Below are 13,795 nucleotides of genomic sequence, written 5' to 3' on the forward strand. Positions count from 1 at the left end.
TTTGTCTTCAATAAAACATGCAAAGTCAGAAATAAATTTGGTTACATTTATCAATTACAAAAAAATCTGTGGAAAAGTAAGTCCCACTCCCACTGCAGAAAAATAGTATCTCAAAGAATTGAAAGTGATTCCAAAAATGAGAAGACAGAATAATACTAATTCAATTAATGAGTCATTTTAACAATCATTGTACTTTGTCGTTGTTTTCATTTTATTGGATGATGATATATTACGCATGCGTACTTGTCTTTAGGGACACGACTACTGGAAGTCTATGACAGCGCCATGTGAGTATTATTGAAGTGTCATTCCCCCTCTGCCCTGTAGATGTCCCTAGTGGCCACAGTACAAACCACCGTAGAAGAAGAAAATCCCGGAAGTGCAATGTTGTTATTGTGAATCAGATAAGACTTTCCTTTTTAACTTTGTTGATTATAAATATTTTGTACAAAAAGTCGGGATGGAAAAGCTGATCAGTTGTTTTAGGAAGAGGCCGGATGCTGTGGCCAGGTTGATTTGTTTCCCCTGGGCAGGCGGAGGCTCCATACATTATGCACGCTGGGGGAACGTCCTTAATAACTCCATAGAAGGTAGCCATTACATTATCCTCATCTTATAATAATATATTTCACTGAAAAAAATCCCCGTTCCTGTGCGGTAGAGGTGGGTGATAATATAAATGTCGGTATCAATCCCAATACCTAGAAACTACAGTCGTCCCGCGTTTATCGCGGTTAATTGGTTCCAGGCATGAACGCGATAAACACATCCGCGAAGTAGCAATTACAAATTAAATATTTTCATAACTGGTGCATTAATAACGTTTTTTTAAACCATTTAAAATACACTTTTCGATAGATAGATAGACAGTACTTTATTGTTTCCTTCAATATAAATATATATATATATATATATATATATATATATATATATATATATATATATATATATATATATATATATATATATATATATATATATATGTATATATATATATATATATATATATATATATATGTATATATATATATAACTGAATGCTGTATGTAATATGTATATATACTATATATATTATTTGTAATATGTATATACATATATATACATATAACAATTATACACACATGTATTTTTACATATATGTCTATATATACAGATATAACTATGTAATATATATGTATATGTACATACATGTATACATATAATTATACACATGTATATACATATCTATAATTGTATGTAATATGTATATATACATATATAAATATATATACATACATATAACTATAATATGTATATACATATACATATATATATATATGTATATATACATACATATATGCATATAACAATTATACACACATATTTTTGCATGTATGTAGGTATACATATACAAATGTATGTAATATGTATACATACATATAATTATACACATCTGTATATATATACAGTATATATATACAGATGTAATCCAACAACAGGACAAAAAAAATAGATTTAAAAAAACAAACATACAGTACAGTTTGTATGGGTAATAACAACATTTGAATTAACTTTTATTGCCAATTTGTTGCTTTCAGTGCTTGCTGTCAAACTTCCAGGGCGGGAAAGTCGAGCCAAGGAGCCTTTCTTTGAAAACATGCAACAGATTGTGGACGAGCTTCTTCATGTCTTGTTGCCACTTTTGAAAGAGAAGCCATTTGCTCTTTTTGGCCACAGGTACAACAAAAGTAGCGTGTCAAATAAGTACAACAGCAGTATGTCAAATAAGTACAACAGCAGTATGTCAAATAAGTACAACAGCAGTATGTCAAATAAGTACAACACCAGTATGTCAAATAAGTACAACAGCAGTATGTCAAATAAGTACAACAGCAGTATGTCAAATAAGTACAACAGCAGTATGTCAAATAAGTACAACACCAGTATGTCAAATAAGTACAACAGCAGTATGTCAAATAAGTACAACAGCAGTATGTCAAATAAGTACAACAGCAGTATGTCAAATAAGTACAACAGCAGTATGTCAAATAAGTACAACACCAGTATGTCAAATAAGTACAACACCAGTATGTCAAATAAGTACAACAGCAGTATGTCAAATAAGTACAACAGCAGTATGTCAAATAAGTACAACACCAGTATGTCAAATAAGTACAACAGCAGTATGTCAAATAAGTACAACAGCAGTATGTCAAATAAGTACAACACCAGTATGTCAAATAAGTACAACAGCAGTATGTCAAATAAGTACAACAGCAGTATGTCAAATAAGTACAACAGCAGTATGTCAAATAAGTACAATATCAGTATGTCAAATAAGTACAACATCAGTATGTCAAATAAGTACAACATCAATATCTGCTTCCACTTATAATGTGGACTTTTCCCATTGCAGTTTCGGTGCTTACACAAGCTACGCTGTTGCAGAGGCACTGAAGAAAACCCACAACATTGAGCCGGTTCACATCTTCCTGTCTGGTGCATCTGCACCTTATGTAAGACTTTGTTCTGTGTGGTGCATCTGCACCTTATGTAAGACTTTGTTCTGTGTGGTGCATCTGCACCTTATGTAAGACTTTGTTCTGTATGGTGCATCTGCACCTTATGTAAGACTTTGTTCTGTGTGGTGCATCTGCACCTTATGTAAGACTTTGTTCTGTGTGGTGCATCTGCACCTTATGTAAGACTTTGTCCTGTCTGGTGCATCTGCACCTTATGTAAGACTTTGTCCTGTGTGGTGCATCTGCACCTTATGTAAGGCTTTGTTCTGTGTGGTGCATCTGCACCTTATGTAAGACTTTGTCCTGTGTGGTGCATCTGCACCTTATGTAAGACTTTGTTCTGTGTGGTGCATCTGCACCTTATGTACGACTTTGTTCTGTGTGGTGCATCTGCACCTTATGTAAGACTTTGTTCTGTGTGGTGCATCTGCACCTTATGTACGACTTTGTTCTGTGTGGTGCATCTGCACCTTATGTACGACTTTGTTCTCTGTGGTGCATCTGCACCTTATGTAAGACTTTGTTCTGTGTGGTGGATCTGCACCTTATGTAAGACTTTGTTCTGTGTGGTGAATCTGCACCTTATGTAAGACTTTGTTCTGTGTGGTGCATCTGCACCTTATGTAAGACTGTTCTGTCTGGTGCATCTGCACCTTATGTAAGGCTTTGTTCTGTGTGGTGCATCTGCACCTTATGTACGACTTTGTTCTGTGTGGTGCATCTGCACCTTATGTAAGACTTTGTTCTGTGTGGTGCATCTGCACCTTATGTACGACTTTGTTCTGTGTGGTGCATCTGCACCTTATGTAAGACTTTGTTCTGTGTGGTGCATCTGCACCTTATGTACGACTTTGTTCTGTGTGGTGCATCTGCACCTTATGTAAGACTTTGTTCTGTGTGGTGCATCTGCACCTTATGTAAGACTTTGTCCTGTCTGGTGCATCTGCACCTTATGTAAGACTTTGTCCTGTCTGGTGCATCTGCACCTTATGTAAGACTTTGTTCTGTGTGGTGCATCTGCACCTTATGTAAGACTTTGTCCTGTCTGGTGCATCTGCACCTTATGTAAGGCTTTGTTCTGTCTGGTGCATCTGCACCTTATGTAAGACTTTGTTCTGTGTGGTGCATCTGCACCTTATGTAAGACTTTGTTCTGTGTGGTGCATCTGCACCTTATGTAAGACTTTGTCCTGTCTGGTGCATCTGCACCTTATGTAAGGCTTTGTTCTGTCTGGTGCATCTGCACCTTATGTACGACTTTGTTCTGTGTGGTGCATCTGCACCTTATGTAAGACTTTGTTCTGTGTGGTGCATCTGCACCTTATGTACGACTTTGTTCTGTGTGGTGCATCTGCACCTTATGTAAGACTTTGTTCTGTGTGGTGCATCTGCACCTTATGTAAGACTTTGTCCTGTCTGGTGCATCTGCACCTTATGTAAGACTTTGTCCTGTGTGGTGCATCTGCACCTTATGTAAGGCTTTGTTCTGTGTGGTGCATCTGCACCTTATGTACGACTTTGTTCTGTGTGGTGCATCTGCACCTTATGTAAGACTTTGTTCTGTGTGGTGCATCTGCACCTTATGTAAGACTTTGTCCTGTCTGGTGCATCTGCACCTTATGTAAGACTTTGTCCTGTGTGGTGCATCTGCACCTTATGTAAGGCTTTGTTCTGTGTGGTGCATCTGCACCTTATGTAAGACTTTGTCCTGTGTGGTGCATCTGCACCTTATGTAAGACTTTGTTCTGTGTGGTGCATCTGCACCTTATGTACGACTTTGTTCTGTGTGGTGCATCTGCACCTTATGTAAGACTTTGTTCTGTGTGGTGCATCTGCACCTTATGTACGACTTTGTTCTGTGTGGTGCATCTGCACCTTATGTACGACTTTGTTCTGTGTGGTGCATCTGCACCTTATGTAAGACTTTGTTCTGTGTGGTGCATCTGCACCTTATGTACGACTTTGTTCTGTGTGGTGCATCTGCACCTTATGTAAGACTTTGTCCTGTGTGGTGCATCTGCACCTTATGTAAGACTTTGTCCTGTCTGGTGCATCTGCACCTTATGTAAGACTTTGTCCTGTGTGGTGCATCTGCACCTTATGTACGACTTTGTTCTGTGTGGTGCATCTGCACCTTATGTACGACTTTGTTCTGTGTGGTGCATCTGCACCTTATGTAAGACTTTGTTCTGTGTGGTGAATCTGCACCTTATGTAAGACTTTGTTCTGTGTGGTGCATCTGCACCTTATGTAAGACTGTTCTGTCTGGTGCATCTGCACCTTATGTAAGGCTTTGTTCTGTGTGGTGCATCTGCACCTTATGTACGACTTTGTTCTGTGTGGTGCATCTGCACCTTATGTAAGACTTTGTTCTGTGTGGTGCATCTGCACCTTATGTACGACTTTGTTCTGTGTGGTGCATCTGCACCTTATGTAAGACTTTGTTCTGTGTGGTGCATCTGCAACTTATGTAAGACTTTGTTCTGTCTGGTGCATCTGCACCTTATGTAAGACTTTGTCCTGTCTGGTGCATCTGCACCTTATGTAAGACTTTGTCCTGTCTGGTGCATCTGCACCTTATGTAAGACTTTGTCCTGTGTGGTGCATCTGCACCTTATGTAAGACTTTGTTCTGTGTGGTGCATCTGCACCTTATGTACGACTTTGTTCTGTGTGGTGCATCTGCACCTTATGTAAGACTTTGTTCTGTGTGGTGCATCTGCACCTTATGTACGACTTTGTTCTGTGTGGTGCATCTGCACCTTATGTAAGACTTTGTTCTGTGTGGTGCATCTGCACCTTATGTACGACTTTGTTCTGTGTGGTGCATCTGCACCTTATGTAAGACTTTGTTCTGTGTGGTGAATCTGCACCTTATGTAAGACTTTGTTCTGTGTGGTGAATCTGCACCTTATGTAAGACTTTGTTCTGTGTGGTGCATCTGCACCTTATGTAAGACTGTTCTGTCTGGTGCATCTGCACCTTATGTAAGGCTTTGTTCTGTGTGGTGCATCTGCACCTTATGTAAGACTTTGTTCTGTCTGGTGCATCTGCACCTTATGTAAGGCTTTGTTCTGTCTGGTGCATCTGCACCTTATGTAAGACTTTGTTCTGTGTGGTGCATCTGCACCTTATGTAAGACTTTGTTATGTCTGCTGCATCTGCACCTTATGTAAGGTAGACATCAGCATGCTAGTTGTCAGCTAGCGATTAATGCATTAGTTGTCAACCAGCGATTAGCACTCTATTTGCCAACTAACGACTGGCGTGCTAGTTGCCAGGTAGTGATCAGCATGCCAGTTGTCAGCTAGCGATTAGCTCATTAGTTGTCGACTAGCGATGAGCACTCTATTTGGCAGTTTACAATTAGCATTGTAGTTGTCATCTAGTGATTGGCACATTAGTTGCCAGCTAACGACTGGCGTGCTAGTTGCTAGGTAGCGATCAGCATGCCAGTTGTCAGCTAGCAATTAGCGTGTTTGTTGTCAACTAGCGATTAGCACTCTATTTGCCAGCTAACGATTAGAATTGCAGCTGTGAGCTAGTGATTGGCGCATTAGTTGCCATTAAACGACTGGCGTGCTAGTTGCCAGGTAGCGATCAGCATGCTAGTTTTCAGCTAGCAATTAGTGCTTTAGTTGCCAGCTAACGATTAGCGTTTCAGTTGTCAGCTAGTGATTGTCGTGGTAGTTGTCAGCTAGTGATCGACGCATTAGTTTCCAGCTAACGACTTCCATGCTAGTTGCCAGGTAGCGATCAGCATGCTAGTTGTCAACTAGCAATTAGCGCGTTAGTTGTCAACTAGCGATCATCACTCTATTTGCCAGCTAATGATTAGCATTGTAGTTGTCAGCTAGGGATTGCAGTATTAGTTGCCAGCTAACGACTGGCGTGCTAGTTGCCAGGTAGCGCTCAGCATGCTAGGCCCACCACGAGTGCATCTGTCTAATAGAAGTTGTACTTCCAGTCCGAGGTCCGCATGAACGCGGCCAAAAGGAGCGACTTATCTGACGAGCAGTTCCTGGAGTGGCTGACTTCCATCGGAGGAACTCCACCTGAGCTGCTGGCGAACCAGGAAGTGCTGAGACTCTTCCTTCCTGCCTTGAAGGCCGACCTGCACGTGGTGGAGAACTACCAGTGAGTGCAGAGCTCCCATTGCCTACCAAGATCATCAACATATTGATATTACATTGGTGTTTGATTTCCTGCAGGTGCGTGCGACCAGTCAGTCCCTTCCTGTCCTGTCCAATCACGTGTGTGGATGGCAAGGAGGATGTTCCTCACGACTTGCAAGGTGACACACTCACACTTCATCTTGTAGCTTCGTTAGATTGGACGCGTTAGTTGCCAGCTTGCGATTAGCACTCTAGTTGTCAGCTAACGATTAGCGCTCGAACGTCAACTAGGGATTAACACCCTAGCTGTCAGCTAGCGATTAGCACTGTAGTTGTCAGCTAACGATATATCGCTGTCATTATCAGCGAGCGACTGACATATTAGTTGCCAGCTTGCGATTAGCACTATAGTTGTCAGCTAACAATTATTGCTGTTGAGGTCAGCGAGCGACTGACATATTAGTTGCCAGCTTGCGATTAGCACTATAGTTGTCAGCTAACAATTATTGCTGTTGAGGTCAGCGAGCGACTGACATATTAGTTGCCAGCTTGCGATTAGCACTCTAGATGTCAGCTAACGATTATCGCTGTCGTTGTAAGCGAGCGACGGACACATTAGTTGCCAGCTTGCGATTAGCACTCTAGTTGTCAGCTAGGGAACAACACCCTAGTTGTCAGCCAGTGACTGACAAATTAGTTGCCAGCTTGCGATTAGCACTCTAGTTGTCAGCTAACGATTATCGCTGTCGTTGTCAGCGAGCGACTGACGCATTAGTTGCCAGCTTGCGATTAGCACTCTAGTTGCCAGCTAACGATTAGTGCGCAAACGTCAACTGGGGATTAACACCCTAGCTGTCAGCTAGCGATTAGCACTCTAGTTGTCAGCTAGGGAACAACACCCTATTTGTCAGCCAGTGATTAGCACTCTAGTTGTCAGCTGACGATTATCGCTGTCGTTGTCAGCGAGCGACTGACGCATTAGTTGCCAGCTTGCGATTAGCACTCTAGTTGTCAGCTAGGGAACAACACCCTAGTTGTCAGCCAGCGACTGACGCATTAGTTGCCAGCTTGCGATTAGCGCTCGAACGTCAACTAGGGATTAACACCATAACTGTCAGCTAGCGATTAGCACTCTAGTTGTCAGCTAACCATTATTGCTGTCGTTTTCAGCGAGCGACTGACACATTAGTTGCCAACTTACGATTAGCACTCTACTTGTCAGCTAGGGAACAACACTCTAGTTGTCAGCCAGCGACTGACACATTAGTTGCCAGCTTGCGATTAGCGCTCGAACGTCAACTAGGGATTAACACCCTAGCTGTCAGCTAGCGATTAGCACTCTAGTTGTCAGCTAACGATTATCGCTGTCGTTTTCAGCAAGCGACTGACACATTAGTTGCCAGCTTGCGATTAGCACTCTAGTTGTCATCTAACCATTATCGCTGTCGTTGTCAGCGAGCGACTGACATATTAGTTGCCAACTTGCGATTAGCACTCTAGTTGTCATCTAACCATTATCGCTGTCGTTGTCAGCGAGCGACTGACATATTAGTTGCCAACTTGCGATTAGCACTCTAGTTGTCAGCTAGGGAACAACACTCTAGTTGTCAGCAAGCGACTGACACATTATTTGCCAGCTTGCGATTAGCACTCTAGTTGTCATCTAACGATTATCGCTGTCGTTGTCAGCGAGCGACTGCCATATTAGTTGCCAACTTGCGATTAGCACTCTATTTGTCAGCTAGGGAACAACACTCTAGTTGTCAGCAAGCGACTGACACATTAGTTGCCAGCTTGCGATTAGCACTCTAGTTGTCAGTTAGGGAACAACACTCTAGTTGTCAGCAAGCGACTGACACATTAGTTGCCAGCTTGCGATTAGCACTCTAGTTGTCATCTAACCATTATCGCTGTCGTTGTCAGCGAGCGACTGACATATTAGTTGCCAACTTGCGATTAGCACTCTATTTGTCAGCTAGGGAACAACACTCTAGTTGTCAGCAAGCGACTGACACATTAGTTGCCAGCTTGCGATTAGCACTCTAGTTGTCATCTAACCATTATCGCTGTCGTTGTCAGCGAGCGACTGACATATTAGTTTCCAACTTGCGATTAGCACTCTAGTTGTCAGCTAGGGAACAACACTCTAGTTGTCAGCAAGCGACTGACACATTAGTTGCCAGCTTGCGATTAGCACTCTAGTTGTCAGCTAGGGAACAACACCCTTGTTGTCAGCCAGCGACTGACGCATTAGTTGCCAGCTTGCGATTAGCGCTCGAACGTCAACTAGAGATTAACACCCTAGCTGTCAGCTAGCGATTAGCACTCTAGTTGTCAGCTAACGATTATCGCTGTCGTTTTCAGCGAGCGACTGACACGTTAGTTGCCAGCTTGCGATTAGCACTCTAGTTGTCAGCTAACATCTGACACGTTAGTTGCCAGCTTGCGATTAGCACTCTAGTTGTGAGCTAGGGAACAACACCCTAGTTGTCAGCTAGCGACTGACGCATTAGTTGCCAGGTTGCGTTTAGCACTCTAGTTGTCAGCTAACAACTGACACGTTAGTTGCCAGCTTGCGATTAGCACTCTAGTTGTCAGCTAGGGAACAACACTCTAGTTGTCAGCGAGCGACTGACACATTAGTTGCCAGCTTGCGATTAGCACTCTAGTTGTCAGCTAGGGAACAACACCCTAGTTGTCAGCCAGCGACTGACGCATTAGTTGCCAGCTTGCGATTAGCGCTCGAACGTCAACTAGGGATTAACACCCTAGCTGTCAGCTAGCGATTAGCACTCTAGTCGTCCGCTAACGATTATCGCTGTCGTTTTCAGCGAGCGACTGACACGTTAGTTGCCAGCTTGCGATTAGCACTCTAGTTGTCAGCTAGGAAACAACACCCTAGTTGTCAGCTAACAACTGACACGTTAGTTGCCAGCTTGCGATTAGCACTCTAGTTGTGAGCTCGGGAACAACACCCTAGTTGTCAGCTAGCGACTGACGCATTAGTTGCCAGGTTGCGATTAGCACTCTAGTTGTCAGCTAAGGATTATCGCTGTCGTTGTCAGCAAGCGACTGACACATTAGTTGCCAGCTTGCGATTAGCACTTTAGTTGTCATCTAACCATTATCGCTGTCGTTGTCAGCGAGCGACTGACACATTAGTTGCCAGCTTGCGATTAGCACTCTAGTTGTCAGCTAGGGATTATCGCTGTCGTTGTCAGCAAGCGACTGACACATTAGTTGCCAGCTTGCGATTAGCACTTTAGTTGTCATCTAACGATTATCGCTGTCGTTGTCAGCGAGCGACTGACACATTAGTTGCCAGCTTGCGATTAGCACTCTAGTTGTCAGCTAGGGAACAACACCCTAGTTGTCAGCCAGCGACTGACGCATTAGTTGCCAGCTTGCGATTAGCGCTCGAACGTCAACTAGGGATTAACACCCTAGCTGTCAGCTAGCAATTGGCACTCTAGTTGTCAGCTAGGAAACAATACCCTAGTTGTCAGCTAACAACTGACACGTTAGTTGCCAGCTTGCGATTAGCACTCTAGTTGTGAGCTAGGGAACAACACCCTAGTTGTCAGCTAGCGACTGACGCATTAGTTGCCAGGTTGCGATTAGCACTCTAGTTGTCATCTAACGATTATCGCTGTCGTTGTCAGCGAGCGACTGACACATTAGTTGCCAGCTTGCGATTAGCACTCTAGTCCACACACGGAGACACATTTGGCGCCATGTAAAAGTTTGTAAATGGAAAAGTTGGCAAATAGAGGGGTCACTGTATAGAGTCGATACAATACCCACCTTGGTATCGATACTATCGATATCCCGGTCAATACGGCCATCCCTATGGATCATGTTTGTTCACGCTAGGTTTCGGGCTTGGAAGAGTTGAACTGGGCTGGGTGATGATGGCACACAATTGTTGATATTTGGTCACTCGCCACACACATAAATATCAAAACTGCTCAATGCTTGGTCTTTTTACGTGTGTTGTGTTGATATTTGGTCACTCTCTACAACAGGGGTCACCAACCTTTTTGAAAGCAAGAGCTACTTCTTGGGTACTGATTAATGCGAAGGGCTACCAGTTTGATACACACTTCAATAAATTGCCAGAAATAGCCAATTTGCTCAATTTACCTTTAACTCTGTTATTATTAATAATTAATGATATTTACACTTAATTGAACGGTTTAAAAGAGGAGAAAACACGAAAAAAATGACAATTAAATTTTGAAACATAGTTTATCTTCAATTTCGACTCTTTAAAATTCAACCGAAAAAAAGGAGAGAAAAACTAGCTAATTCGAATCTTTTTGAAAAAATTTAAAAAATAATTTATGGAACATCATTAGTAATTTTTCCTGATTAAGATTAATTTTAGAATTTTGATGACATATTTTAAATAGGTTAAAATCCAATCTACACTTTGTTAGAATATATAACAAATTGGACCAAGCTATATTTCTAACAAAGACTAATCATTATTTCTTCTAGATTTTCCAGAACAAAATTTTTTAAAAGAATTTCAAAAGACTTTGAAATAAGATTTAAATTTGATTCTACAGATTTTCTAGATTTGCCAGAATAATTTTTTTGTATTTTAATCATAATAAGTTTGAAGAAATATTTCACAAATATTCTTCGTCGAAAAAACAGAAGCTAAAAGGAAGAATTAAATTAAAACGTATTTATTATTCTTTACAATAAAAACAATAAATTTACTTGAACATTGATTTAAATTGTCAGGAAAGAAGAGGAAGGAATTTAAAAGGTAAAAAGGTATATGTGTTTAAAAATCCTAAAATCATTTTTAAGGTTGTATTTTTTCTCTAAAATTGTCTTTCTGAAAGTTATAAGAAGCAAAGTAAAACAATTAATTAATTTATTTAAACAAGTGAAGACCAAGTCTTTAAAATATTTTCTTGGATTTTCAAATTCTATTTGAGTTTTGTCTCTCTTAGAATTAAAAATGTCGGGCAAAGCGAGACCAGCTTGCTAGTAAATAAATACAATTTAAAAAATAGAGGCAGCTCACAGGTAAGTGCTGCTATTTGAGCTATTTTTAGAACAGGCCAGCGGGCTACTCATCTGGTCCTTACGGGCTACCTGGTGCCCGCGGGCACCGCGTTGGTGACCCCTGCTCTACACACATAAATATCAAAACTGCTCAATGCTTGGTCTTTTTACGTGGGTGGTCAAGAAAAACAATCGTTTGTGTGTCAACAGCGTGGAAAGAGATCACAGCCGGAGATTTCACCATCACAATGCTTGAAGGATCTCATTTCTACCTCAAGGATCCCAGGAACGAAAGAATCATCTTGGACTTCATCACCAAAAACCTAGAAATGTCAGGAATGGACTACTTGTGAGGAAATATGAAACCAGGATTTAACCTCTTAAGGCCCAAGCTGTTTGTTTACATGCTTTTTTTTAATTTCTCTTAGCTATTTGGGCTTATTGGACCCTAATTAGAATAAAAACTAAGAATCATCTTTTCATATGATGTACTTAGTCCATAAGTACACAAACGTGTACTTCATGTTTAGTGACATGCTAATTCTTATTTTTACCAAATTCCATTGTATGTTATACTCTTCTGACACCACCAGATGGCAGTATAAGTGTCCACATAAGTGGCCATAAGACCCCAATTCAGTAGTGTACACAATTTTGGAAATAAGAGCTATTATTTACTACATTTACAGGTTTTAATGGGACTTTTTTTTTTTTATTTTGCAAAAAAATTGTCATTTATTGTTATTTAATTTGACCACGGCCCTTTTCTAACCTTTCCCACTACAGGCTCCAATATTAACATTACTTTTGATTTCAATCATATTCAATAATTATTTCTAACCTACTTAGAGTATAACAGGATACAACTTGTCTAATGATATGAAACCATAAATCACAAAGATTATTATCAAGGCTTAGGTCAGGCTGATGACTGAAATAAATACTCGTGAAAAAATAATTTACATACGGTGCTAAAATAAATACATTATGAGTAAATTGATGTTTTTTTAAAAACTGTCAATAAAATGAAAGTGCAATATAACTAACACTTAGTCATCATTTTTGCGCTGAAGAAACTTCAGACTGGCTTGGTTGGTCGAGTCACGTCCGTCGTGTCCTTGAGCAAGACACTTCACCCTTGCTCCTGATGGCTGCTGGTTGGCGCCTTGCATGGCAGCCCCCGCCATCAGTGTGTGTGTGAATGGCTGAATGTGGAAATAGTGTCAAAGTGCTTTGAGTATCTTGAAGGTAGAAAAGCGCTATACAAGTATAACCCATTTATCATTTATTTCTTTGATATTGTCATTACTGCCACAAGTGGTGGAAACGTGTATTGCAACTGAGAAACATATTTTTGGCAGCCCTCTAAGACAATGATTCTTATATATATATAAATATATACTGTACAATATACTGTACTGTATAGATGACCATAGTAACTAATTAGATCACCATAGTAACTAATTAGATGACCCTAGTAACTAGTATATCATAAAAAAGCACAGATTCCAGCCATTGAAATACTTAGTATAGTTGAAGACTTACGCTCATTAAAAAAGATGAGTGCACATCATAATGGCAGCTACACTTTTACATCTTAAAGAGCTAAAAAAAATATTAGTGAATGTCCGGCGGGCCAGATTGAAAAGCTTAACGGGCCGCCTTAACGTGCCCAGGTCTGCTCTATTACCATGACAACTGAACCTACTGTATGTTTGGACAATGACTAACACAAAGGTAACTATACATCTTCTCTTTCTCCCCTTTTATTCTGAAAATCCACATTCAGCTCCAAACAGTTGAACATTTCAGTGGTTCTGAGCTATTTACATAAAACAACAATTTGTTAATAAATATATGTCATCATCAAAACAACGTTGCCCTCCAAGTGTCGTGTTTTATCGGGAGTACCGGTGCCATAAAGAAAATACCAAAGGAGTTTATTTTGAGCGCTACACTGTAGCCTTTGACTTCCTGTTCGTTATCTTTATAAATAAAAAAAAAATGTCTCGACAATTTTGGGCAACAACAATGTGCGTTTTGCAACGTTTACGGAGGAGCGCCTGGTAGGAGACACTAATATGGATGAAATGTGCCGCACTACATGTAAAAAACAAAGCTTTGTTACCATGACGATTTTGACAGGAGGCAGTGCAAAG

General features: G+C 40.7%; 1 protein-coding gene across 1 annotated transcript; it reads left to right on the plus strand.

Annotated features, from left to right (window-relative positions):
- Positions 1 to 365: 365 nt before the first annotated feature.
- Positions 366 to 12,806, plus strand: olah (oleoyl-ACP hydrolase). Its single transcript, XM_062029545.1, has 6 exons — positions 366 to 590; positions 1,578 to 1,716; positions 2,396 to 2,495; positions 6,467 to 6,636; positions 6,711 to 6,793; positions 11,847 to 12,806. The coding sequence occupies exons 1-6, from the start codon at positions 461 to 463 to the stop codon at positions 11,987 to 11,989; spliced, it is 765 nt and encodes a 254-aa protein (XP_061885529.1). The 5' UTR covers positions 366 to 460; the 3' UTR covers positions 11,990 to 12,806.
- The last annotated feature ends 989 nt before the right edge of the window (positions 12,807 to 13,795 follow it).

This window comes from Entelurus aequoreus, linkage group LG20 (assembly GCF_033978785.1).
Source record: "Entelurus aequoreus isolate RoL-2023_Sb linkage group LG20, RoL_Eaeq_v1.1, whole genome shotgun sequence".
Lineage (NCBI taxonomy): Eukaryota > Metazoa > Chordata > Actinopteri > Syngnathiformes > Syngnathidae > Entelurus > Entelurus aequoreus.

Bases quoted from the DNA above. Each gene is read 5' to 3' on its own strand.
- olah (XM_062029545.1), top strand. From the start codon at position 461: ATGGAAAAGCTGATCAGTTGTTTTAGGAAGAGGCCGGATGCTGTGGCC. The intron at 591-1,577 runs GTAGCCATTACA...TGTTGCTTTCAG, and splicing joins CCTTAATAACTCCATAGAAG to TGCTTGCTGTCAAACTTCCA. The intron at 1,717-2,395 runs GTACAACAAAAG...TTCCCATTGCAG, and splicing joins TTTGCTCTTTTTGGCCACAG to TTTCGGTGCTTACACAAGCT.